This window comes from Henckelia pumila, chromosome 2 (assembly GCF_033568475.1).
Source record: "Henckelia pumila isolate YLH828 chromosome 2, ASM3356847v2, whole genome shotgun sequence".
NCBI lineage: Eukaryota > Viridiplantae > Streptophyta > Magnoliopsida > Lamiales > Gesneriaceae > Henckelia > Henckelia pumila.
This window is the reverse complement of record NC_133121.1, coordinates 115,697,998-115,725,221: the sequence shown is the minus strand read 5'-3', so window position 1 is coordinate 115,725,221 and position 27,224 is coordinate 115,697,998. Positions and strand designations below refer to the sequence as shown.

At 35.6% G+C, this 27,224-nt stretch overlaps 5 protein-coding genes across 5 annotated transcripts; 3 read left to right on the top strand and 2 right to left on the bottom strand.

Annotated features, from left to right (window-relative positions):
- Positions 1 to 1,025: 1,025 nt before the first annotated feature.
- On the top strand, positions 1,026 to 1,855 carry LOC140881064 (germin-like protein subfamily 1 member 1). The gene has a single exon (XM_073286058.1). It carries the CDS (start codon positions 1,044 to 1,046, stop codon positions 1,707 to 1,709), a length of 666 nt encoding a protein of 221 aa, XP_073142159.1. The 5' UTR covers positions 1,026 to 1,043; the 3' UTR covers positions 1,710 to 1,855.
- A 349-nt stretch (positions 1,856 to 2,204) lies between these two features.
- On the bottom strand, positions 2,205 to 3,493 carry LOC140881063 (probable galacturonosyltransferase-like 9). The gene has a single exon (XM_073286057.1). The coding sequence runs from the start codon at positions 3,310 to 3,312 to the stop codon at positions 2,257 to 2,259; it is 1,056 nt and encodes a 351-aa protein (XP_073142158.1). The 5' UTR covers positions 3,313 to 3,493; the 3' UTR covers positions 2,205 to 2,256.
- A 198-nt stretch (positions 3,494 to 3,691) lies between these two features.
- Positions 3,692 to 11,754, top strand: LOC140879809 (DExH-box ATP-dependent RNA helicase DExH15 chloroplastic). Its single transcript, XM_073283722.1, has 16 exons — positions 3,692 to 4,208; positions 4,727 to 4,902; positions 5,295 to 5,408; positions 5,734 to 5,842; positions 5,918 to 6,004; positions 6,498 to 6,616; positions 7,291 to 7,438; positions 7,525 to 8,124; positions 8,199 to 8,477; positions 8,594 to 8,800; positions 9,202 to 9,558; positions 9,911 to 10,147; positions 10,238 to 10,458; positions 10,636 to 10,735; positions 10,816 to 10,962; positions 11,127 to 11,754. Exons 1-16 carry the CDS (start codon positions 3,720 to 3,722, stop codon positions 11,223 to 11,225), a joined length of 3,489 nt encoding a protein of 1,162 aa, XP_073139823.1. The 5' UTR covers positions 3,692 to 3,719; the 3' UTR covers positions 11,226 to 11,754.
- Positions 11,755 to 12,071: 317 nt separating this feature from the next.
- On the top strand, positions 12,072 to 14,698 carry LOC140883086 (glycosyltransferase family 92 protein RCOM_0530710-like). The gene has a single exon (XM_073289396.1). It carries the CDS (start codon positions 12,616 to 12,618, stop codon positions 14,470 to 14,472), a length of 1,857 nt encoding a protein of 618 aa, XP_073145497.1. The 5' UTR covers positions 12,072 to 12,615; the 3' UTR covers positions 14,473 to 14,698.
- A 170-nt stretch (positions 14,699 to 14,868) lies between these two features.
- On the bottom strand, positions 14,869 to 17,479 carry LOC140880066 (serine/threonine-protein phosphatase PP2A-2 catalytic subunit-like). The gene is made up of 6 exons (XM_073284158.1): positions 16,988 to 17,479; positions 16,658 to 16,772; positions 16,328 to 16,436; positions 16,165 to 16,242; positions 15,722 to 15,913; positions 14,869 to 15,607 (listed from the first exon to the last, which is right to left on the bottom strand). The coding sequence occupies exons 1-6, from the start codon at positions 17,238 to 17,240 to the stop codon at positions 15,434 to 15,436; spliced, it is 921 nt and encodes a 306-aa protein (XP_073140259.1). The 5' UTR covers positions 17,241 to 17,479; the 3' UTR covers positions 14,869 to 15,433.
- Between the last annotated feature and the right edge of the window lie 9,745 nt (positions 17,480 to 27,224).

Sequence of the window (27,224 nt, the reverse complement as noted above, 5' to 3'; positions counted from 1 at the left end):
ATAAGAGTAATAGAATAGATAATAGATAATAGATAGATAATAAATAAGAGTAATAGATTTAAGACATGAATTAAATATTAACAATTAATATATCTTTAATTTAATTAAGACATATTTCAATTAATATAATATAATATAAAAAATTTTAGTTTAAGACATGAATTAAATATTAAAAATTAATATATCTTTATAATAAATAAATGAACAAAAATTAACTACTCTTGACTAATCTAGAAAATGAAATAGAAAACCTAAAAAAACATTGAAAATGACAAAAATATTTAATTAATAATATGTAAGATAAAGAAGGGTAAATTAAAAAATTCACAATTGAAATTCATATATTTATAAGATTAATAGAGTAATAGATAAATGGACAAAAATTAATTACTCTTGACTAATCTAGAAAATGAAATAGAAAACCTAAAAAAAACATTGAAAATGATAAAAATATTTAATTAATAATATGTAAGATAAAGAAGTGTAAATTAGAAAATTCACAATTGAAACTCATATATTTATAAGAGTAATAGAATAGATAATAGATAATTGATAGATAATAAATAAGAGTAATAGATTTAAGACATGAATTAAATATTAACAATTAATATATCTTTAATAAATAAATGGACAAAAATTAATTACTCTTGACTAACCTAGAAAATGAAATAAAAATCCTAAAAAAACATTGGGAATGACTAAAATATTTAATTAATAATATGTAAGATAAAGAAGGGTAAATTAGAAAATTTACAATTGAAACTCATATATTTATAAGAGTAATAGAGTAATAAATTATGACATGGACACTAAATAAAAGCCCTCTTTGCATGCACCTTTCTAACCTATAACTTCATATTATTTAGGTTTATGCCTTTTGTTTCACTTTCAATCCTCTATGACTTGCCTTTCCCGCATCCTCCTCCGATGCCCCGAAGCTACTCAATATTTTCCAAGTGGATATAAATTACAATCATAACCATGAAGTTTGAATCCAACTTAATTTATTGGCTTAAATTTTCTATTCTCACAACAAATTTAGCATGAAAATTATTAACTATGTTTCGCTATTCAAATTTGTCTTCGTTCTATTTTATAATATGGTTTCTATCAAATCTGATCCAGATCCACTTCATGACTATTGTGTCGCAGATACAAAAAACCGTCAAAATTTATTCTCCAATGGTGTCTCATGCATAAGCCCGGACCAAACATTGGCTTCTCATTTCGCTACATCTACATTATCCAAGCCAGGTGATATGAACCAATTTGGATTCAATATTACCCTCACTAACACTAACAACTTACCCGGACTCAACTCTTTTGGCTTGGTCATGGCAAGAATTGACATAGCGAGTAATGGCCTCGTGCCGCTTCATTCTCACCCTCGAGCGTCAGAGGTCACAATTCTACTCGAGGGTTCACTTTTAGTCGGCTTTGTTGATACAACAAATCATCTTTATACCCAACAATTACGACCTGGTGATTGTTTTGTCTTTCCAAGAGGTTTGATTCATTTTTTATATAACCTTGATTTTGTGAACCCAGCACTGGCTGTGTCCGGATTAAGTAGTCAGAATCCAGGAGCGCAAATTTCATCCATAGCCACATTTACGTCGAAACCGCTCGTGCCCGACGAAGTTTTGAAGAAGGGATTTAAGATAAATGGTCAAGATGTCACTAGAATCAGAAGGAACCTCGGAGGATGAACATTCTCGTTGATACATCTTTGTCTTTTATTGTTGGTGGTAATTTTTTAGTTGGATGCTTCAACACTCATTATAATTATGAGTCATGCAGGAAACATGCATGCATGCACATGTTATTGTATATAATAGAAAATATAACACGAAAATAATAAAATTTGAAATGATTTCGACATGCTTATTCAAAACACCAAGTGTTGTATTGTCCAGAGTTGAAAGTCGCATTTGAATTATAGGAAAGATTTTCGGCGTTGTGAAATTAAGTAAATTATCTCGTCCGAGGAATAACAAGAAATGGTGATCAATTTTTGGATGTTAGAACTTGGAACTTTTCTACCTAGCTAGCTACTGCACCATTTTTTTGTTGGGTTAATATAATAAGTTAATGTTAGCCTCATGTTTAGATGCATGTTAGCCTCTCGTTTAGTGGCATATATAATCAAATCTTTCACAAATTACATACTAAAGTTCAAATTTTTGTTAATTTTTCTCGTCCGACTAAAAAAAAAAGGAGATCGAAAAACAATCAGCCCCGTTCAATGAAAACAAATCATAAGGCCCTGAGGTGATGAGGCATGTACAAATCATAAGGCTCCCAAAGATAATCCAATGGACAAGGCCTCCTCTGATCAAGCCTAACCCAAGGCTTCCCCATGCCACTCCAGTGCAGCAGGCTCACTGGACCAGGATGCAGCGCCCTACAGGATCCCGCCACGTTGTCCCCACCTAGGCCGTGCTGGTTCCACCTATGATCGATGGGCTCCACATTCCCACTGAATACGAGTAAAAAGGGAGGCAATGAACCCAGCTCATATATCCGGTACTTTCTCTGCACTTGCATCCAATTCTCGATTTTCATCTCGTACTTACCCCGCCTCCACCTCTCCAATTCCAACACCATCACGCCCGTGTTGAAATAGCACCGCTTTCTTGACCCGAATGCCCGGCTCAGAACCGGATCGGACCAGAACGCACGTGTGAAGTACTTGGTGAAGTTCGCGTGGCAGTATTCCGGGGCTCCGATTACCTTCTTTTCTGGGATTCGGACCTCCCAGAGTTTGCGGATATCGTCCACCACTACAAGATCCGAGTCAAGGTAGATGACCCGTTTCACACACGGGTCCAGAATTCCCCCAAGATAGCTTCGAGCGTAGTTTAACGGGTTCTCCAAAGCAGAGCGTATGGAGGGGGAGATGAGGTTTATCACCGTGTCTTCTCGGAAAATGTAGACTTTAAAGTTGAGCGAGGGGAATATGGATCGGACGAGTCGGTTCAGTATCCGAGGACTGGCCTCGTCAAACTCGGCGGCGATGAAGTGAACAAATATTTGCTCTGGACACGACGCGTGGTGGAGGACTGAGTGCACCGCCGCCATTGAACCCCGGAGGTACTCGGAGTCCAGGGTCGTCGCCACGTGAATCAAAGAATCAGATGAACGGCAGTTGACGCCATTGCCGTACTCCGGGGCCTCGGAGAATCCGTAAATGCTGTCGAAACCCTTAACCGTTGAAGCACGGCTGGGAATATTGGAACACAGCGATATTAATGGGAAACAAAGAAACAAGATCAGAAATCTTACGCTTGTGCAAAATCTTGAAAGAGCCATTAATTTTTTTACCAGAGAAGAATTAATTAATGGCTTCTTATCTTAATAGGGAGTAAAGATTGAATTAAAAACTGCATTACTGGGGAGAAATGGGGAAATAGATCGAGGAGAGCTCAGCTAATCAAAGATGAATGAATGTGAGTGAGAGTGTGAACGAAAATTTGCATGTAAATCAAACAAAACGGGCTTTCATTGGCAGCAACAACATATAAATTATTTTTCTAAATGAAAAGTGAAAATATATATAAAAAAAAAAAAAAAAACCTGAAAATATGGGCCAAAATTGAAAAGTCGATAATAACTTAGAGACTAAATGTGTAATTTATCATTATCTTGTTGCGCAAAAATAAATAAATAAAACGGGGGGCAAGGGATTTCTTTCTCTCTCTCTCTCTCTCTCTCCCGCCATGACAGCATTTTCAGTCTCGCACCCGTCTTCTTTCACTCGACAAAGCTGCTCTCCGTTCCCTCTATTCAGACCGTCTCCCCACTTCCAATTTCCACTATCCTTTCGTACTGCGGAAAACTTCAGGTTCAGGATTCGCTACAAATTTCCCAAGTCAATTTTCCCAACTGAATCCTCGTCTCAGCTCTCCGACGAAGAGAATGAACCAGAAACGGATGTGGATGATGACGAAGATGACGTGGCTGCCGAAGAGTACGAGCTTGTTTCCGGAGAATTTGACCAATACGGTGAACAAGACGAATATGACCACGACGGCGTTACAGAGGATAATGATGCTAATACGACTACTCTTGGTAGGGAATCGAGGATTGAGCAGTTCAAGTGGCAGAGAGTCGAGAGGCTTCGGAGTGAAGTACGGGAGTACGGTGAGGAGATCATTGATGTCGAAGAGCTGTCCTCCATTTACAGCTTCAGAATTGATAAATTTCAGGTTTTATTATATTATTTTACGCCCGGGTTTGTGTTTGTTTCACAACAAGCAACGCGCATGAATATATGATTTTCATTTTCTCGCTGGATTTTCAGCTGTCAACTGGAAGATGCAATTGCCTAGTGTAATTGCAGTGGTTATGGAGATCTGTGGATGTACGTTGTTTATGTCTTAATGAATGTTGTAACTAAGAATTAGGAGATCACTTAAGTAACTGATGGTTTACAAAGAAGATTTGAACTGTTTCATTTATTGATTTGCTAGTGTTTAGTTTTGGTGAGGATCTCACCATATATGATAGAATATCTTTGAGCTTACCAATTTGAATTGGTTGGTTCCTTTCAACCATACCAGCGCAACATGAGTCAAATTTTGCCAGTATGAGTTCATGAAAGTTCATTTAATATAAAGTTCCATAATAGTATGATTGGTAATCTTTGGAGTGTGCATTGAGCGCATGACATGTCTTTGCTATTGTGTGCATGCAAAGTCTGACGGCATGTACTCTGCTTTTGTAGCGGGTGGCAATTCAAGCATTCTTGAGAGGTTCTTCAGTTGTAGTTTCTGCACCAACTAGTAGTGGAAAAACTTTGATTGCTGAGTCTGCAGCGGTCGCAACTGTAGCCCGAGGAAGGAGACTGTTTTATACTACTCCTCTCAAGGCTTTGTCAAATCAGAAATTTCGTGAGTTTCGGTGAGTGAAGTTGAGATTGCTAGCAAGGACAGATCTAGCTTAGGCCAATATTGGGCTGTATCCCACCCCAATTTTTAAATTCTTTTGTTATTACTATGTAAGTTTTTTATTTAGCCTATTAAACCCCATCCTCTCCACACCCAAACCCCGCCCACCTTCTTATTGCTATGGCACAACTTCATTAAACAGTACACTGTAATGAATTTTGTTTGTTATATATATATATATGTGTGTATATATAATCTATTTCAGTTTTTGATAATAATATATCATTTGTTACATCAAGGTCAAGTCCACCCTACTCTAATTCCTAGATCTGTCACTTCTGCTTGTCTTGTCTCTAATAATTTTGGGACATCAATGGGTTCAAATATTGGTATATGATTTTACAGTGAGACATTCGGTGATAACGATGTTGGCCTTCTTACTGGGGATTCTGCAGTTAACAGAGATGCTCAGGTTTTGATCATGACTACAGAGATTTTGCGCAACATGTTGTATCAAAGGTGCATTAGAGAGTTCAACTGCTTATTTACTTGCTCTGTTTTTAGATATTCTTCATATTATTATGTCAACGGAGAATAGGGCATGACAGGCACCATTGATTTTTTGGCTGATAGAGTAACCTCGAACTTCTCATTTATAAAGTATTTTGTTCCTTCACTCACTTTTGTTAACTAGTTTTCATAGTACCTTTATAGCAGAAATCTCATTGTTATTTCAAGTGTTTGATCCAGGTCCTTTTCCCTCTCACTTTTTTTCGTTTTAACAAAAACCGAGAATTTATGTCTCTCTTTTTTGTCGTTTTAATTGATAAATTTTCTCACACAGTGTTGGATTGGCTTCCTCTGAAAGTACACTCTCCAATGTGGATGTGATTGTTTTGGATGAAGTGCATTATTTGAGTGACATATCTCGGGGTACTGTTTGGGAAGAGATTGTGCGTAGTTTCTCCTGAAGAAGTTTGTAATATTACTGATTCAATATGTTGTTAATTGGTGCTATCTTCATATAGGTTATTTATTGCCCTAAAGATGTTCAACTCATCTGTCTGTCAGCAACAGTGGCAAATCCAGATGAGTTGGCTGGTTGGATAGGTCAGGTACCGCAGCTGCTGGTCTACTTTGCATTTCTTTGCTATATTACCAACAAATGCTGTTTCCTCTGGGAGTTTGTTATAACTTTCTAATTTTAATTTTTAAAAAATTCAACTTCATACCTTTCGATTTCCGGTTGAACCGCTGTCAAAACTTGAAAGCAGCATTTCGTATGTGGTGCAGATTGCAGAAAGACGTGATTTAATTTGCAGAATCGAGTTTTCTCGTGACCAGTGAACATCTGATGTTCCTTGTGTCATATTGAGATGCGTGTTAGAGATAAGATGCAGCTACTTATGATTCATCTTTTTTGATCCGTAAATCAAAATTGTATTGTTCAAAGAGTTGAGTGTACGGGTCACTGGACAATTAAAAAGCATAGGCGTTGGAGCTACTATGTTATAAATTATGAGCACGAGAATACTGGATTAATGGACATTTATGTACTTTTATTATTTCTTCCTTTCCTCCAATCTTACTTGTTGCTGCTGTCCCTAGATACATGGAAAAACTGAGCTTGTAACCTCATCAAAACGTCCAGTTCCATTGACCTGGCATTTTTCGACAAAGACAGATATGTTACCGCTTCTTAATGAGAAAGGCACAGGGATGAATAGGTGATTATATACCATCTCTCTCACTCTGTTTATTATGAGCTATAGCCGGCTTAAATAATTCCTCTCCTTTTTTTCAGTAGCTATTCAATGTAATGTATTCTGTGGTAGTGCTGGGAAGTTCTAGCAAATCTTATTCTCTTAACTGCTTGGGAGTATCATTTGTAATTACATGATCTTTGTCCGAAGTATGCTTATAAAATATCAAAGTTTCAAAGCGTGTCACATCATTGAATGAATTAAAATGCTGAAAACAGAAATTTTGAAGTCTTGAACCTTACTTGTCATAGTGACTGTCAGTGTCTGATTCATTGGTCGATTAGATATTTCTGAATCTGCAGCAGGAATTAATACATTTATGTTCCAGGGTCCAAACCTAACTTAAATGTGTGGTCCTTTGATTCCACTCTTTTTTGATGCTTTTGTGTTGAATTAATAATTTTCGAGTAGCAATCTTGCCATGTGATGAACTACATCAAAACTTTTCTGTTGGTTTGCAACATCTGGTTTTTCTTCTCTTTTTCTCTAAATGAAATAAGATGTTTCATGGTCGTGTAATTGGAATATTTACTCTGAGTAAACTATGTGCCTCATAATTACTTTGAAGGAATTATGCTGCATTCCAAATCAAAATTCAGTCGAACCAATGGCTTTCTTTGTTTTATGGTCGGAAACAGGATGCTTTCACTCAAAAATATACAGCTTGATTCATCAGGGGATAATTCATACAAGAATGAAAGTTCTAGAAGAAGGAAATCAAGAAGATACGAGAATGATCTGCCTTCAAGTTCTAAGAATGACATGAATTCTATCCGTCGTTCACAAGTATTGACTAAGCCTTTTTTATCGCTAATGAACACTTTATCTGTGTCACATAATTTTATTTTTTATTTTTTATTTTGTCATCATAGGTCCCCCAGGTTATAGACACATTGTGGCATCTTAATGCAAGGGATATGCTTCCAGCAGTTTGGTTTATCTTTAGCAGAAAAGGATGCGATGTCTCTGTTCAGTATCTTGAAGAGTGCAAATTGTTGGATGAATGTGAGATGACTGAAGTAGAACTGGCTTTGAAGAGGTTCCGTCTTCAATATCCTGATGCTACGAGGGAATCAGCTGTGAAAGGTCTATTGAGAGGTGTTGCTGCACATCATGCTGGTTGTCTTCCACTCTGGAAAGCCTTCATTGAAGAGTTGTTTCAACGGGGGCTTGTGAAGGTTGTCTTTGCCACGGAAACGCTTGCTGCTGGAATTAACATGCCTGCTAGGACAGCAGTTATTTCAACTCTGAGCAAAAGGACTGAAAGTGGACGCACTCTTTTAAGTTCGAATGAACTACTGCAAATGGCAGGACGTGCTGGCCGTAGAGGCATTGATGAAAAGGGTCATGCTGTTCTTGTCCAGACTTCGTATGAAGGGGCTGAAGAATGTTGCAAAGTTCTCTTTTCTGGACTTGAACCTCTTGTGTCACAGTTTACAGCATCGTATGGGATGGTGCTCAATCTTCTTGCGGTATCTTCTTAATCTTTGTGTACGCTGACCAAATTATTGTGGTGCTATGGAGTTCATGTATCAATATTCTGCAGGGTGCTAAAGTTACACGAAGATCGCCTGAATCTGTCGAAGGGGATGCCTCGCAATCTGGGCGGACATTGGAAGAAGCAAGGAAGTTAGTTGAGCAAAGTTTTGGAAATTATGTTGGAAGCAATGTCATGCTTACTTCAAAGGAGGAGCTTGCCAGAATACAAAATGAGATACAGATGCTGACTTCAGAAATTACGGATGAAGCCATCGATAAGAAAAGTAGAAAACTACTGTCACCATCAGCTTACAAGGAGATCGCGGATCTTCAGGAAGAATTAAGGGTATTTCTATTTCTTACAGTTCTTGAATATAGTTTTTGTTGCTCCTGACTGTTTAAGGTTATCATCTTTGACTTTTTCCTTATTCTATGCACTCATCACAATTATTTCCTTCTTAGGAAGAAAAACGCCTCAGGACCGAATTACGAAGAAGGATGGAACTTGAGAGAATTTTTTCTTGGAAGCCTTTACTTGAGGAACTTGGAAGTGAACATTTACCTTTTATGTGTCTGCAGCATACGGATTCAGATGGTCTTCAACATCTAATCCCTGCTGTGTACTTGGGGAAGGTTGATTCTTTAAACACTTCAAAAGTAAATAATATGGTAAGCTTGACTTTATGTACCCTTCTTCTTCCTCCATTGCAATTGAGTTTGGAAAATGCTACTCACATTGCTAAATCACTTAGTGCCATTCATCTGTGTGCTCGCATAGCCCAGGAACCTTTGCATGTGATTATTGAAACATCTCTCTGAAGCAAGTTGGTCTGTATCTTCTATATTTTGCATTATACTGATCATTCCTCTTTTGTGTTACTGTTACCTCTTAGTCTCTGCTTGGTGGTGGCTTCTGTTGCCTTCACATTGAGTTGATAGATCTGATTTTGACTTTAAAAGATTAGAACAAAAGAATTCATCTATTTCTAGCACATTCTAGTTCAATGTGTTACCGACCTTTCACATTCTTTAAAGATCTCCGTGATAATCTGTTGCCTCCCTCCTCGCAGGTTCTTGAGCGTGACTCTTTTGCATTAAATAAAGATTTTTGTTTAGATGAAACCAAATCTGAACATCAGATTGAACCCTCTTACCATGTGGCTCTCAGTTCAGATAATTCTTGGTATCTTTTCACGGAGAAGTGGATCAAAGCAGTCTATCGAAGTGGATTTCCTAATGTTGCCCTGGCTAAAGGCGACGCTTTGGCGCGTGAAATAATGATGCTTCTGCTTGATAAGGAAGAGATGCAGTGGCAAAGGGTTGCAGAATCTGAGTTTGGTGGTCTTTGGAGCATGGACGGTTCTCTTGAGACTTGGTCTTGGAGTTTGAATGTACCAGTCTTGAGTAGTCTTTCTGAAGAGGATCAGGTAATCCAGTATCTTACAAAATTCACCTAACGAAGCATAGTTTTTTGGGCCTCAAATGTAGCAGCATGCTATGATATGGAACAACTTTTTATTCAACTTTCATTTGGCCACACCCCGGTTTCAGCTTATCCATTCAACTCCCCCCTCTTGCCTTCAATGTTCTCCGGGGCATTTTATTTTTATCAGCCAAAGAAGTTTTTCCGTCTGCGCTATATGTTGAAATAGTTTCTCCATCCATCAGTGAAATTAACCGGTTTGGGGTACTAAAATTACTTGTTATGCATAGGTTTCTGTCACAGTTTCAGTTAAAGCTGTATAAAGTCAAATGTTTCATCTTTTGTGTTGTTAAAAGGTTGTAGGGTTCACTGAAACATACCAAAATGCGGTAGAACGCTATAAAGACCAAAGAAACAGAGTTTCGCGGCTGAAGAAAAAGATAGCACGTACGGAAGGCTTTAAAGACTACAAAAAGATCATAGATATAGCAAAGTTTACTGAAGAGAAGATACGACGCTTGAAGGCTAGGTCACGACGGTTGATTACTCGCATAGAACAAATTGAACCATCTGGTTGGAAAGAGTTTCTGCAGGTGAGTAAGGATACACTAAAAACTAACAGAAATTTTCATCAATTTTATTACCTGAAAATGGGTGCTATTCCCTTTTCTGATGCCTTCCAGATAAGCAATATCATACATGAAATCCGGGCATTGGACGTCAACACACATGCTATATTTCCTCTGGGTGAAACTGCAGCCGCAATTCGTGGAGAAAACGAACTCTGGTTAGCAATGGTTCTGAGGAATAAAATTCTTCTTGACCTGAAACCTGCACAGCTTGCTGCTGTCTGCGGAAGTCTAGTATCCGAAGGGATAAAAGTTCGACCATGGAAAAATAACAGGTGCGTGTAGTTTCTCTCTTTCTTCTGTGAGTAGAGCAGTGTTACATGGTATTTGATTCTTTTATAAATGGTAAAGTGATGTTTTATCCAACATGCCTATGTCATTCTAACTACTTGGTATTTGTCTGTTACACCTCCGAGAATGATTCTTGATCATTTCTCATTTCGTTTCATCAGCTACATATACGAAGCTTCGACTACTGTCATGAATATGATCTCTCTTTTGGATGAACAAAGGAGTTCACTACTACAACTCCAGGAAAAGCATGGGGTGAAGGTAATTTCACGGTCTTTACTGGAATGCATGTGTGTTTTATTTTGTAGTTATATTGAACTTTACATGGCAATGATTTTCAGATCCCATGCTGTTTGGATAGCCAATTTTCAGGCATGGTTGAAGCTTGGGCTTCTGGACTAACTTGGAAAGAAATTATGTTGGACTGTGCCATGGATGAAGGAGATTTAGCTCGGCTTTTAAGGCGAACGATAGACCTGTTAGCTCAGGTACACGTTCTCAGTCCACCATTGAGAATTCACTTGTTTGGATCTTCTTGGCTTACGTAAAAGCACTGGTGGTTTTAAGTGAGTGTACAATCCAAGTGATAACGAACTCTGATAGTCTAATCTTTTTTTGTCTGGAATCTTGTGGGTACTTTGCTGGAAAGCAGGTGCCAAAGTTGCCAGATATTGACCGCCAGCTGCAAAGCAATGCAGTGAAAGCAGCAAGTGTGATGGATAGGCCTCCGATAAGTGAATTGGTGGGATAACATGGCTGGCTTCAAGTATTCTATCTACGGTAAGTTACAGGTATACATGTGGGTAAGAGTTCATTATGTTATCTAAAATCATGGGAAGGGGACCATGAATATGATCCTAAGCATGTGAAGATGCTCAAAGCCATGTTCCCCTTGTTTCTTTTTCTATTTTTATATTATAATGGCCCATGCCCACCCTTCTCCCATTCCCATTTTTTTTTAACTTAAATAAATCACATAACGTTGGCCGTGGTAAATCACAAGTGATATTAGCAAATCTGTGCATTTGGACTCTGTTCTAGTTTAATGTTAAAGTGGTTGATTCTCAAAAAAATAATAATATCATAAGTGATAGAGAAGATAACCATTTATTTTTATAATCGGAAATGTTTTAAGATAACTTAATTCAATTATTTAGCATTACATTTTGAAAATCGGTTAAAATTTAATGATCTGGTGATTGATCATAATTCATACCTAGCATGATGATGTGATATTCCTTCAAACGATAATTTATTGTTAATTCCACGTCAAAATTTTCCAGCCATATTGTTTAGTTTTTATTATAATTATTTAGCTGTCTATGATATATCGTTAATATGACGAAGAGTTATATTTGTCTTTTAGCCTTTCAGGCTATATTTAGATAAAAGAATTTCAAATAAATGAATTTCGATTTTATTTATAGTTAACAATTAAATAATATATCAAATTTTTAAATTCATACGGTACTTTTATACTAGTTATATAAAATAAAATGATTTCAATTGACAATTATTGAGTGGATTTTATACTCATAATTAACATGAAATATTATATAAATATTAAAATGATGGATTTAAAGTATATGATGTTATCTCTAGTAAAAAAATGCATTTGATTATATTTGGAATTCATAAATTTGAAAGTATAATATATATTAAAAACTTAATTTGGTGAATGGATTACGTGGTGACCTTGATTCTGGATACAAATTTTTTTTTTTAAAACATGAGACCGATTAATTTGGACCAATTATGAAAGAACATGCTGCTCATGGCATCATGTACAAAACCAAGAATAAGACATTCCATAATTTTTTTTAAGACTTTCATACTGTTTAAAAAAAAAATATGGCATTCCATACAATTATATAAAATAAAAAAGACATCACATACGTTTTCTCGGAAAAATTACTATATATAATCAAATTGAGCAAATGGTCCCACTGCCCGAAAACTTTACCTTTTCTTGATTTCTTCTCCCCGACCCGACATTTAACAGTTATATTCCGCAGAAGAATGAAACACTAAAAAGTTGGATTAAAGAACAAAATCATTGTCGGCACTTCATTATGTGCCGTAAATTCTTGTTAACAGATCATTCCTCTTAAGTCTTAACAAAAATACCCTTCAAACGGAAAATGGATTCTCCAGATCAACGCCGCAAGAGAAAACGGCAGTCTTATACATCGTTCAATGTTCCTGTTTGCTTCTTGTCTGTGAGATCTTCTATACTATGCTTAAACTTTCTCACCTTTCTTTATCTTTTATCCAATATGGTTCCCTTAGATTCTTCTGCTTTTAGGCCGGTTTTAGTGGTCTCAGGCTTATCACTACTGTCTTCTTCTAGTTCAACAAGTACTGCTACATCGGACCAAGATTTTAGAAGTTTATTGTTCCCATTAGAAATAGAGAACCGGGTTTTGTTCCCTGATCATATTTCGCTACTGTTGAGCGGTGGAGAGAGAGATTGGTTGAAAGCCAAGAATGTTGCTGATGAATTAGAATGTGTTTATTGTAGGAAAAATGATGTGCATAGGTATAGGAAAGGGAGTTTTGGTGGGAAGAATAAGGTTGTATTTACTAAGCAAAAGGTGCTGTCTGTAGATGTATACGAAGAGTCCAGGTTGGTTGTGAGGTGTCCTCTTCCTTCAGTAGATTATTCAGCTGTTGTAAATTTGATGTGGCGTTGTAAAAGTGAAATTTTGGGGGAAAGAAATGAGCTCTGGGTGAAAAATCAGACTCTTAATTCTTGGGAAAATGTGGTGTATGCGGCCACAGTGGACGGGGACTCTGCTGTTGTGTTCGTGAAAGGATTGAATTTGAGGCCAGATAGGGAATCTTACTCGAGTCAATTTAGTTGCCATTTTAGATTAGGGAAATGGGAAAGAAATGGAATGTTTACTATCACTACTAAGGCTTTATCTGCTGCTCAGGAGGTTTTAAGATGTCCATTGCCTATGAGCCTGAAAAGCAACCATGACAAGGCTCAGGGAGTCCAAGTAACTGTTGGAGTGACTCCTCGTCTGCATGGGGAAGCTCATGAGCGTGTACTCATGCCATCTGTGGCCAATATCTTCATATCTAAGTCGGTAAGACAGAAAAGGATTGAAGGAAAATACGGGCTTTGTGTGTGTACAATGGTGTGGAACCAGGCATCGGCCATCCGTGAGTGGATTCTGTATCATGCTTGGCTTGGAGTTGAAAGATGGTTTATATACGATAACAGCAGTGATGATAGAACTGATGAAGTTATTAGAGAACTTGACCAAGAGAATTATAATGTAACCAGACATGTATGGCCATGGATCAAGACACAAGAAGCAGGATTCTCTCACTGTGCTCTCACAGCAAAGAATGAATGCCATTGGGTTTCATTCATGGATGTGGACGAGTACTTTTACTTACCGTATGCATCTCCTGGACAACGAAGATTCAGGACATTAGGTCATGCAACTCAGAATTCGCTACGCACCTTAGTAGCTAATATATCATCATCATCAAAGACCATCGCAGAAATCAGAACATCTTGCCGAAGTTTTGGACCATCAGGCTTGAATTCACTGTCCCCAAAAGGAGTTATGGTGGGTTACACCTGCCGGCTCCAGAGCCCTGAAAGGCATAAATCAATAGTTAGACCAGATGCATTGCATAGTACTCTGCTCAATGTGGTGCATCATTTCCACATTAAAAAGGGATTTAAGTATCTGAATTTGCCTCAGAGCACTGTTGTGATTAATCATTACAAATATCAGGTGTGGGAAGTTTTTAGAACAAAGTTTCACAGAAGAGTTGCTACGTATGTTGCTGATTGGCAACAAAACCAGAACGAAGGTTCAAGAGACAGAGTACCTGGATTAGGAACAGAGGCTATTGAACCGCCAGATTGGGCTAAGAAGTTTTGTGAGGTTTGGGATACAGGACTTAGAGACTTTGTTGTGGCCACTATGGCTGATCCTTTGAGTGGTTTGCTGCCATGGGAGACACATTCTCTGTGACTTATATAGATATATATGAACATTGTAAAGGACAAATTACACCATAGGCGTCAATTCTTTGATTTTCACACATTATGGATCTCCACTCTTTGTTCTTTTCTGTAAATAGAGGATTAAAAAAAGCCATAAGTTCAAGATACAGGGATTTCATTTGGTTGTGCTTCTGGCGAGGACATGACATGGCATGATTTCTTTGGTCCCTATGCTTTTAGAGTGATTTACTAATTTTAAAGATTTAAATCCTCTTGTCCGTGCTTAAAAAAAAAAAAAAAAAGCGCTTCTTGTCTTGCCATTTGGTTACTTTGGATATCGAAGCATTTAGAGCAACAAGTACTTTGTCAAATAAATGTGATTCTGCTCAACTTGGTGGAATGAAATGCAATCTACGAGACTAAGATAGTGTTTGAGACAGATTTTAGAAAACACTTTTCAGCTTTTTATTTACAAAATTTCACAAAAAAAAAAAAAAAAAAGCTGTGAAGTGTTTCCTAGAAACTTTTTCAAATACTACCTAATCACAATCAGCGGGCAGTTCTTTATGAATGTTATCTCTCCCTTGTATATCAGATGGTAGAAAAGATATAGCATTATTCAATCAGAAGTGTAATTTACTCCAAAAACCAGCCTAAAAAGAAATCATTCTCGACGATTTCAAAATTTTTAAAAGCCAAGTTCCAGGACAGGACATTTCTGTTCCATGTAATTTTGTTGGAGTACCAATCACCTGGATAAAACGGAAAAATGCATCCTACAACATTGTAATTTGTGAATTACTGAACACGTAATATCACCTCGTCATCTTCATTCCTATTTGCTGGAAAAAATAAATATACAAGGAAAAAGACCTCTCCCCCTCCTCCGTCAGTTCTCTGGCTAAAATCTCGAGCATATAGTTCAGGAGAAGATCAAAACTCAAAAACAAAAGAATGACAGCAACAAACAGTTGGCAGAGGTCATGGGTTCACAAGAAATAATCTGGAGTCTTGCGTGTTGCATCTGGTTCGATCTGCCGTGGAGCTGGGTCAAACTGAAGGAAGTTTTGCTCCATGTTCTCCCCAATTTCGAGTATAGCGGCCATGTTCCCACAACGGTAACAATAATTTGGAGCACTAAAAACTGTCACCACGTTCTTATCCTAACAATAAGTTAATACAAGTCGATATCAGCAACGAAAAGACGTTTGGACTGAGGGGAGATGCACACTTGTATGTTTGGATTAGATTAGATTAGATTAGATTGTATGACTAACCTGACACCAATTGAACCCCTCCATGACTAGCTGGTGGGCTCTGGAAATTAGTGTGAGGCCATTGGTATGGTTGAACTGAGCAGCTATATCCTGTCCAAAAGTGTAACCAGCCCCGCGTGGTGATATGCCCCAGCCACATCGATCATCTGGATCAGACCACAAGAGATCACACATCGGTCCTTCGTGTGGAACCTACAAGTTCATCAATAACAAAGTTGATAAAATACAATGCCAAACAATAAGCCATTCTATCCTAATTGAAAGCCTATTGTTTGATGGCTAAGCACTATAAATTTATAACTAACAATGCAAGAACAGCCAAAATTTTGAGAAAAGACGCATTCACAGTTCACTTTTAACCAAAGAACCAAACGATACAAGTAGACAGATGGTGAAATAAATGTAAAAAATAAACACATTTAAAATGCTAAATTAATTCATACCTCCTGTATACGGTCCAAAGCTCGGATATTGTCTAAGGTATCAAGAGATGGTGAAAGACCTCCATGCAAACAGAATATCTACAAGGGCAATACAAGGCATGATACGATAAAATAAATCCTTTGACTAATCAAAAAAACTGGATTGCCTACTTATCATCCACACCTGACTCTCAATAAGTGCTGTTAAGGGTAGATAATCGAAAAGATCAGTGAAATACTTCCACACATTAGCATTGCCGTACTTCCTCAAGCATTCATCATAGAACCCATAACTGGCATGCACAAGTGGTAAATTAATAAATCAATCAGGAGTCCATGACTAACGAGTATGTCATACTATATTTCAAAATTTTGGAATGCATAACACAGCCGAAGTAAAAGTTGCTTGTATCAAAGATTTCTTCAGTGTTCAAGAAGCTGATACATTCCAAAATTTCAGCACACCATTGATTAATTTAACATGTGATGCACAGCAGAGAGAGAAGGGTCTTACACTTGAGTGATTTGCCGACTTTCATGATTCCCTCTAAGAATTGTAATTCTATCTCTGTAACGAACCTTTAAAGCCACTAAAAGTGTAACAGTCTCCACTGAGTAGTACCCACGGTCTGCATTACAAGAAAAGTGGCATGATATGAAACTCTTTCCACCAATCCAAAATTAAAAATACATAAAAGGCAGCTGGAAAGGAGGTTCTGGTGCAGACTGCAGAGCAATCCGAAGCTAAAGAAATCAACTTTCTAATCTCACAAATAAAGTAAAGCAACTGGATGATCCATGGACAACGATGGATCTAAAACATTATAATCCTCAGTTAACTCACCGACGTAATCTCCCATAAAGAGGTAATTGGTATCGGGGGCATTTCCTCCTATCCTAAAGAGCTCGATCAGATCATAAAACTGGCCGTGGATATCCCCACAAACAGTGACGGGACATTTCACCGGCTGCACGTTCCATTCCTCCATTAAGATGGCTCGCGCTTGATCGAACAGAGCCTTGACCTCCGCCTCCGATAGCGGCTTGCACTCCATTAATTGCTCTATCTGTCTGTCCAAATCCCCATGCGCCGGCATTTTTATTTTGGATGAGAAAAAAAATCCAAAATCTGTTTGAATCTCAAACCAAACCCTTGGATCTGTTTGAATTCAAAATTAGAATTATCCGAATTATGAAATCAATAGAGCCACCACCAGATCACCATAGATCTGTTTCCATTCCTGTTTGCCCTAAATCTAGGCATGATAGAGATGGATGAAGCTTGAAGAAGAAACAAACTGTGAGATGGATGGCAGATGAAGCTCCAAAATCTATATTAAATTATTTATTATTATTATTATTATTATTATTATTATTATTATTATAAATGAAAGGGGGCAACTTCCAAATTCCAATCCATTGTGTCATCTGTCATGTGCTGCATATCATATTAAACACATTTAATGTGAAAAGTCTCATTTAACTTTAAAATTATCATTTCTTAAAAATTAAATACTTTTTTTTTCCAACTCTTGAACATGTAATGCTCAACACTTTCCCATTTTTCAGAATCTTGAAATCTATATGTCATCCAATGTATTTGGTTTGATTTTATGTGGTTTAATAAATGCATCACTAATTTCAAAATAATAAGATTTCTACCTCAAATATAACATTAATTCATTTCCATCCAACAGCTCATTAAAATTTTTTTTTTATCAAAATATTTCTTATAATTTTATCCACCACAACTAATTTATTTCATAAAATATTTATTAAAACATCAATTTAATTATATCGTTGCTTGTTTAGGAATTTTATATTTTCCGAAATAAGCTTGTAATTTTTAAAGTAATTGTTTTAAAATATAAATAAAGCAAATTATTTTTATTTTTCATGAAATTATCTTTACTATTTTATAAAAGATGATAGATATATATTAACTGCACAATGAGGACATCATATTTTCTACCACTTTTACCCCTCATTCACATTAGCTATTATTAATTTTTTTTACGGCATTATTTTTTTTTCTATCACGCTTCGCACACGTTCTCTCTCTTCCACGATGTTATTGAAGGTTTCTTGAGCGTACGCTTCATCTCCCCAATTCTCATGCTTCTGCTCACTACGGCTCCATTCAATCAAAGTTTTCCACTGAAATCGGTACTCTTCGGTCCTCTAAATCTTTGTTGTAGGTTTTTAATTTTGATTATTGGTTTTCTAAGGCTTCTTCATCTGTCAAATTTGTGCAGCTTGCTGATGAAGATGAACGAAAAACCCACAATTTAGACGTGTTTGCTTGCAACCTTCAATTCAGTCGAATAATTCCTCTGAAATCGGTATTTTTCTTCCCCTAAACCTTTGTTCGTTGGTTTTGACAGAAATCGGTCTCTAAAACTTTGTTCGTTGGTTTTGATTAATGGTTTTTTAACATCCCGTCTTCCATCTATTACAACCGTCGCCCCCTGCTGACCATGTTTCGGAATCAGACAACTCTTCCAATTGCCGATCGTCACGCAATTAGCACAAACTAAGGTTAGTTTTTCTTCCATTTTGTGTTGTCGTGTGTTTCGTATTTAGATTCAATGGAATACCCCAAGAGTTTGGTTTGATTTTATGTTTTGATTATTTTTAAATATTGGATTTTGGTATAGATGGGTTATCCAGAATCATGATTCAAACGACCTTTATGTTTACATTTGTAAAATGATTAAGGACTATACCGTAAGAAAAACCTTAGCCGTGATTCAAATGGGATTTTAGCGTTTGAGTTGTTTGATGAAATTGGGTAGATGGAAGAAGCACTGAAGATGAAATTTAAAATCCATTGAAAAATCCGACTACTGAAAATTATTTGAAATTGCGTCAATTAAGCTTTCACTTCTTTGAATTTTTTCTTAGATTATATTATATGGCTCTGTCATGATCCCGAGTTATGGGTAATGGGGTAGTTTGGGTTTATGGTTAAAACTGATGCTTAATTTAGGAGAGAACTTCACAATCTCAAAAATCAAGTAGTTAACATATGCCCACCATTTTTAAAAAAGAAGTTTTTTAAATTAATATATAATACTCATTAGCTTTTTGATACACATTCTCAGATTTATTTTTGAATTTAATCTTCAATAAAAATGTTTTTTTAAAAAACTATTTACTGTTTAATTAGGCTTTTTTTTCTCTAAGAAATCTAATTTGTAGTCAATGTTTGCATTTTTGCTTTCATTCTATTTTATTGAATTGCTATCTAATTTAAATTTTATTATCGCAAAAATTGAAACAAATATATTCCGATTATTTTGCAATCAGTTGAATTTTGAATTTCTTTTTTTAAAAAAAAATTACGTTATTTTGCTACAAAATAATTATTAAAATCTACTAAAATCTCTATAATGATTTTTTTTTAGATTAGCAAATCTAAATGTGTGCCCCGATCATTCAAATCTCTAAAATCAAAATAGTTTAGTTTAATTTTCAAAATAACAATTCAAAAATGTAAACCTCTGCCTCGGTCACTAAAATCTAATGATTTTAAAATATTTCAGTTTAATTAATAATCTTAAATTGCTATTTTTTACAAATCTAAACATGTTCCCGATCTATAAAATCTCTAAAATGATTTAAGTTTAAAATAATTGCTTTTTTAGAAATAAAAAATAATTACATGCCTTATTTTCTTGAATTGTGCCTTCTACTCAATCTGTGTTTCAATTTTTAAAATTTAAAATTAGGGGTGATAACTACGAAATTTTTTTATCGATTCACAGTTTTATTGTTGAATTTACTCTTCATTAACATTTTTTTTTTTTTTTACAAAAAACCATTTATTCTTTACTTAGGTTTTTTTTTGCTGTTGAATTTACTCTTCATTAACATTTTTTTTTTTTTTTTTTACAAAAAACCATTTATTCTTTACTTAGGTTTTTTTTTGCTAAAAAATTAAATTTATATTAAATTTTCGGATTTCGCTTGCATTCTATTTTAGTTAATTTCTATCTAATTTACCAGTTCAATTTTAAATTACTTTTTTACAAATTTTCATACGTACGGTTGGTTTTTAGACGTCTACTCAATCTTCATTTGAAGTTTAAAATTTTAAAATTATGAGTGAGAATCATAACAGCTCGGGACACTATCTATCTATACTATTTATACTATTTTATAATAGTTGAGTGACATATAGAAACTGTCAGTGTGAGGACACTAACTTTTCTTTCCATTCTACCCTTTTATTTTATAAGTGATATAATATCCCCTCATTTTCACGCTCCACATCTCAAAGAAAACTGATTTATGCTTGCATTTTAGTAAAAAATAATTTTCCACTTGAAAAACTTATCCATTCCAAAACTCCCACTCTCAAAAGCAACAACACCACGTCCCCACTTTCTCTCAATTTGGCTCTACTTACGCCGTTTATCGTTTATTTATTCTTTCTAGGCATTTATTTGATTTTTATGATGAGAAGAAATGATAGAATTTTGTTGGGGAAGTGAAGAGTTGTATGCTTGAATCTTGATGAATTGGCGAACGTAGGAAATCATATTTTCAATTGAAAATGATCTTCTTTCGATTTGAAAACCCATTGTTTCTCTCCCTTGAACTCACCGAAAAGCTTATTGTAATTTTCGTAGATACCTCATATGCAATGCTCTGGAAGCGATCAATGTTTTTTCTTCTTACTTTATATTTTTTCTCTCCCTTAAACGGGTAATTAGTGGCGTGTTCACAATTTGATTAAAAAGTGATACTATATATTAACTATTTTTGGTTCTATTTTGTAGTTCTCACTTGGTTTTTGTAGTCTTAGAATCAAATATTGATTTTTGTGTCAAGCTTTCGTAAATGTATTTACAGTATAGATTTTTTCCTCAGCAATCCTTAAAAAATTTGTCTCACATTCGATAATCATATGAAATATTATGATGATTTTTTTTTCTTTCTATTAGGTTAGATCCATGTCTTATTTCTTTTTCCTTTGTTTTGTCATATTGTCTATTAGTTTTGTTATTTTGATTTGCAGCAACAATGTCTGCAAACACCAAAAATGCTTTTTCTTACCTTTATTCACTGCATGTCTAATGGCTTCTGACTTTTATTTCTACATGTTTGAAAATCAAGAACTCCGTCCATATAACCACATTTGGTATTATTATTTTTAGGCAAACTTCCATTTTACTGTTGTGAAATAATGTATTATATTTTCTAATTTTTTATTTTAGTTTTATACAATATTCACGGGATAAAACCCAATTAAGTCCTCAAAGTTTCCTAACTTTCCCAAAAATATACAAACACTTTATTCGTTCCTAATTATGTCCCTTATTTAACAAATAGTTTCCTTAATATGTCTCTCAAACTAAAAATTGCCTATAATACCCTTATTCTAACAATTATTATTAATATTTCCTTTGGGCTCAAAATGGTATCAGAGCCTAGGTAATTTTATTTAGACTTTATATTATTAATTAAATCATACTTTTCTTTGTTGAGGAAGAGATTTTCAACAAACCATGGATTCAAACGAGAGTTTGAACCAGAAGAGTTTCATTTATATGAAATCTCATAAACAAGTGAATCTATTTAAAATAGATTTTTTACAAAAAAGACTTAGGTCTTTTATACTCTCTGAAGAGATTAAGAAATATGATTCCTAATTCTCAATTTTTAGAGATCACACCAGATTCCTCTAAACTCTCCGGAGATCTTAGAGAAATTCAAAAGACGGTACAATATTACAACAATCAGCTGTATGAAATACCTCGGCAGATTGGAGAAATTCTTAAGAAACAAGAAGAAATTCTTGTAACTCTAAAGGATCTTCAAACCAAAATCATAAATCTAGAACACATTTCTAGTTCTAGGAAGGGAAATACAGGAGGAAGGTTACCACTCTCGTTTGGTACCGAACTTCTTTTACATCAGAAAGGTAAAACCAAAATGGTTCAAAAACCTTTAAGTGATGATGAGATGATGATTAATATTATAAAAGCAGTATCAGAGAAAAATACTATCTGATGACTACTTTAGAAAGATTAAATCTCTAGGATCTACAAGATCTTGCGGATTCTTTTGCGAATTTCAAAGTAGTAGATCTAAAAATGAATTCTCCTGAAGGTGAACAACCCATAGGAAATCCCCCTAGATATGTGGTTAAAACAGAAGAACCACATAGTGAGTTTCATGTTGGAGAAAATTCACATCTAGCAGGAACCAGATCAAGAAGGAGTAAGATACCAATACATCAAACTCCTTATGGAAAAACTGTTTTAGACCCAATACATCCTTATGGGGTTATGTTAAACCTGGATGTTCTGAACTTCAAAAACAGAGAAGATCTCATAGATGACTGGACGTCAGCTATGAGAATTGCAGCAGGGACTTTGGATCTCAATAAAGAAGGATTCATTAAACTTCTAGAAATGAGTCTAATGAGATCTGTTAAGATCGCATGGGAGATGACTATGCCAGAAAATAAGGAATCAATCTTAGCAGGAAAATCCCTCAGCGAGATTGGAGAAAGAATGTCCACCCTATTTAAAGCACAATTCATAGGGGTAGACTATTTCAATAATCAAGATACAGAGAAAAAGAAAAGATATACTCAAGTTCTGTATAGCCTCGAATTACATGTTATCTGTTTAGTTGATGAATACATTATGTTATTCACTAAATACAGATGGAATTCGGGAGTCGAGGAAAATATAGCTATTCAGCTATTTTTCGCAAAAATGCCAAGTCCCTGGAGAGAAATGCTGATTAAAGAATACGTTCCAGGAAATCTTGATACTTTGGCAAGACGCGCCTCTTTTCTGAAAGGAAAATTGGCAGAATGGTGACATATGGCAGCATTACAGAAGAACTACAAGAAAATAAAGGGTATAGATAAGCGTACACCATTATGTTGTAGAGAAAATGATCTTCCAACGATCATTGGAAACAGATCATAGGGATTTAAAAGGAAAAAATTCAGAAATAATCCATATAATAAAAGAATGAGAAGTTCTTGGAAACCAAGAACATTTTGGTCCAAACAAAAGGCCAGATCTTATAGATTAGGTAGAAGAAGTGGACCTACAAGAACATCCCCAACAACAAGCTTACCATCAAGAAGAACTTTCAGAAGAACTCATACAAGAGCAAGTGAAAGTTTCAAGGATTGCAACTGTTGGACATGTGAAGCAAGAGGACATATATCTACAAATTGTCCAGAAAACGAGAAAAAAGAGTTAAACTCTTTGAAGCAACACCAGATATGGATGATGCGGTCTTCTTTCAAGATCTAGTCCAAGTATATCAATTTGAGGATATCACCTCAGATGAAAGCATATACGAAGAAGAGATATTGTTTAGTCAAGAAGATTCCGAGGATGAATCAGAATCAGAATCAGAATAAAGAGGAAGTGTTTCGGCATGAAACACATGAAAGTTTGGCTGGATTCTTTAGCCAAACCACGATATCTCATAATATGGTCCAAAGGATTATGAGAGAAAATCCAACGTTACAAAAGTACCAAGGATTTTCGGCAGGACAAGTAGAAAGAGTCTTAGGCAACCTAGGACTTAGACAAAGAATACATCATTTGATTTACAAAGTATCCAGAAGGGAAATGACAATCCCTATGGAGTTAACAAGTAATCAAATAGAGATGCAGTTAATTCCTTTTGAAGAAGTAAGAGAGGAATTGCAGAAGCTGAAAAGTGAGGTAGCAAGAACGATGTCTTGGATTCATATTGGAGAAATCCAAATAATGATCAAGACAACTTTTAAAGAAGGAATAGATTCACCCATAGATATCGTAGTATGTGATAAAAGAATGGAAAATATCCAAGATGCTGTTCTAGGTACGATCTCAGGAAATCTATGTGCAGGAAAAATTGTAGGAGTTATTTATCCAAGAATAGCCTACAATTTAGCTGACAGAGATTTTAGTCGAGCCTTGACGTTGCAGCAAAACTTCAAGGAAAAAAGATTAATGAAGGAAGGTAATAGACCATATTCTATTACTTATCAAATTTCATATGCTCTTTCTAATACTCATCACTCTGAATTATTCATTAGAAATGAGTTTATTGAAATTTCAGAAATCTTTGGGAAAGTTTCTCAAGCAATATACCCGGAAAGAATCGAGTTTCCTTTAATTGAAGAAACAGACATTCAAATACAAGATAAACCGGTTTTATACAGAGACCTTGAAATAGAATTCCGAAGGTTATCTTTCCAAGGTGACCGAATGACAAGTCGAAGGTGGGAAAAATCTCCTATTCAGGAAATTCCACCAGAAGAAAAGGAGTTTTCAATTATAGGAAAACTTAGATCTCCAGAAGGATGGAAAGAAGTCAAAATAGTATTCGAGATTACAAGTCACAGGAACCAATTTTCTTGTAACTCGATTTACTATTTAGAGCAGCAGGTAACAGGAACTTACCAAGGATTAATAAATATTGGAGAATTGGAAGTTCAAATCTGTGGAATTCCAGGAAAAGAAGTGGATCAGCTCATTCTTGGCCTAGAGTTTCTAGAGGACCATAAACCATGGAAACGCCTTGAAAAAGGAATAGAGTTTATGGCAAAAGAAAAGACTTGAAGAATTCAATAATAATTCTACGAGATGGAAAACCAAGAGAATTGGATAAGGGACAATCCTTTAATCAGATTCGAAAACTCTGTTTACAAACAGAGAAAGAAGCAACTGTTGAAATTAGTAAGTCATGATTATGATTTACTAGAACGCATTGAAGAAGTGAAAAGGAGTAACCATACTCTACCTTCTGAGGCCTTAGGAAAACTAAAGGTGAATAGTCTTAATCGGATTTCTGTGTTACAACACAGTCTGATAAAAATGGCGGGGCCATTTAGTAATCCTTTTAAAAAATGACAACAAGTCCTTTCTCCATATGCATTCCGATAGGGATGTTGTATGAACAATATAAGGCTGAGTACTTTGCAGCTTATATTGATTCAGGAGCAGGAATTTGTACAGCAAAAAGAGGAGTTTTTCCTGAAGAATGGGAAGAAGAATTGCCAAAAATTGCTGGACGAGATTTCTCTCGAAGAATTTTAATTCTTTGCAAATGAATAAAACAAGCAGAGATCCTTATGGGAGGAGCAGGTCAAACACCTTGGTACAAGGTAAAGACACCACTAATCTATTTCCATGATACAGGAGCTGATATCCTGTTAGGAAATAACTTCTTACAAATGTTTAAGAAGTACACACAAGATAATGAGTCAAGAAGACTTATGTTCACTACAATTTGTGATCATAAAATTATCGTTCAACGGCTCAAGGTTGCTTTCTATCAACAATTGCCGATAATATTTCGCAGCCAGCGTGGTGATAAAGGACAACTTTTCCACCCAAAAATGAAAGATCCAAGAAGGTTTGGAGAAACCATGTTGAAAATAACAACAGAATAAGAACTCCAAACAGAGGATATGGAGTTTCTCAAGGTAACTCTTAATCACAGAGATATAGAGTTAGAAAATAAGGTATCCCTTGAAGATGTCAAAAAGAGGCTCAAAGAAAGTTACAACGAGCATCCGTTGGCATGGTGGGATAGAAATCAACTTAAAGCCAGTCTTACTCTAAAGGAAGGCAAAGAGTATGAATTCGTCAGATATAAGCCTATCTCAATGAACATAACAGATCAAAGGGATATGAGAATGATTATCAAGGAACATTTGGACCTTGGTCTAATCAAAGAAGGAGTTTCACCATATAGCAGCCCAGGTTTTCTGGTCAGGAATCATGGTGAAATAAAAAGAGGAAAACCCAGGTTAGTTATTAACTACCAAGGTATTAATAAAATCCTGGAGTTTGATGGGTACTTCATACCCAGTAGAGAACATCTAATTAGCTGTGTACGAAATGCTAGAGTGTTCTCAAAATTTGATTGTAAGTCTGAATTTTACCAGATTCGAATGGAAGAAGGCAGTAAGAAATTCACAGCCTTTTCTACACCACAAGAACATTATATCTAGGAAGTCATGCCTATGGGATTGGTTAATGCACCCCAAATATTTCAAAGAAAGATGGATAATCTTTTTAAAGATTATTTCAGTTCATGTTTGTTTATATTGATGATATTCTTATAGCATCAAAAAATATAGATGAACATGTTAAACATTTAGATATTTTCTCTAAAATTTGTAAACAAGAAGGACTGGTTTTATCTAAAAAGAAAGCAGTCATAGCAACAAGGAAAATTGAATTCCTTGGAATTGAGATTGATGAAACTGAAATAATTCTACAACCCCATATTGTGGAAAAGGTAAAGAATTTTCCAGATAAACTCAAAGATGTAAAAAAACTCCAAAGTTTTCTAGGAGTAGTTAATTTTGCAGGGATGTTCATAAACAATCTGACAATGTGCAGAAAGATGTTCAGTCCTTTGTTAAAAAAGGATGCAAGATTTATATGGACCGATGACCATACTAAAGGGGTGAACCAATTAAAGGAGATATGTAAGAATCTCCCAAAAATGGCTATACTCGTGGATGAAGATGATCTGGTGCTATTTACGGATGCTAGTGACGAATGGTGGGCAGCAGTGCTTACTAAAATCACTCCAGATGGAGAAATACCATGCAGATATTGTAGCGGTCTTTTTTCAGAATCTGAGGCTATCAGATGACATATCAACGAGAAGGAATTTTATGCCGTTAAAAGGGCTTTCGAAAAATGGCCATTATTTTTACTTGCTAAAAAATTCACTTTGAAAGTTGATAACACTCAGGTAAAAGCTTTCTTAAGAAATAAGATTGAATTTAAACCTGAGAAAGCTAGGTTATTAAGATGGCAAGCTTTATGTCAAAATTATATTTTTGATATTATTATTATTAAATCTCATGAAAATATTCTTGCAGATTTCTTAACAAGAGATGGAAGGCAGTGACGTAGATTCCATCATGAAAATGCAGAGGCATCTCAGGGAACACCTTGGGTTGCTTCAAACTGAGTTCAATCAGCTTGTCATAAGTGCTGATATGGCGGGCAGGTTACAACAAGCTGATCGGATCAAAGTATCCAACCGAATCACAGGATGTATGCAAGCTCAAACTCAACTATGGGCTGCTA

What these genes read in the sequence shown, in the direction of transcription:
- LOC140879809 (XM_073283722.1), top strand. Translation starts at nt 3,720, where the DNA reads ATGACAGCATTTTCAGTCTCGCACCCGTCTTCTTTCACTCGACAAAGC. An exon ending in GTTGGAAAGAGTTTCTGCAG is followed by an intron (nt 10,148 to 10,237) that starts GTGAGTAAGGAT and finishes GATGCCTTCCAG; the next exon opens with ATAAGCAATATCATACATGA. An exon ending in CGACCATGGAAAAATAACAG is followed by an intron (nt 10,459 to 10,635) that starts GTGCGTGTAGTT and finishes TCGTTTCATCAG; the next exon opens with CTACATATACGAAGCTTCGA.
- LOC140883086 (XM_073289396.1), top strand. Translation starts at nt 12,616, where the DNA reads ATGGATTCTCCAGATCAACGCCGCAAGAGAAAACGGCAGTCTTATACA.
- LOC140881064 (XM_073286058.1), top strand. Translation starts at nt 1,044, where the DNA reads ATGAAAATTATTAACTATGTTTCGCTATTCAAATTTGTCTTCGTTCTA.
- LOC140881063 (XM_073286057.1), bottom strand. Translation starts at nt 3,312, where the DNA reads ATGGCTCTTTCAAGATTTTGCACAAGCGTAAGATTTCTGATCTTGTTT.
- LOC140880066 (XM_073284158.1), bottom strand. Translation starts at nt 17,240, where the DNA reads ATGCCGGCGCATGGGGATTTGGACAGACAGATAGAGCAATTAATGGAG. An exon ending in CTTTATGGGAGATTACGTCG is followed by an intron (nt 16,773 to 16,987) that starts GTGAGTTAACTG and finishes CTTGTAATGCAG; the next exon opens with ACCGTGGGTACTACTCAGTG. An exon ending in CAGCACTTATTGAGAGTCAG is followed by an intron (nt 16,243 to 16,327) that starts GTGTGGATGATA and finishes TTGCCCTTGTAG; the next exon opens with ATATTCTGTTTGCATGGAGG.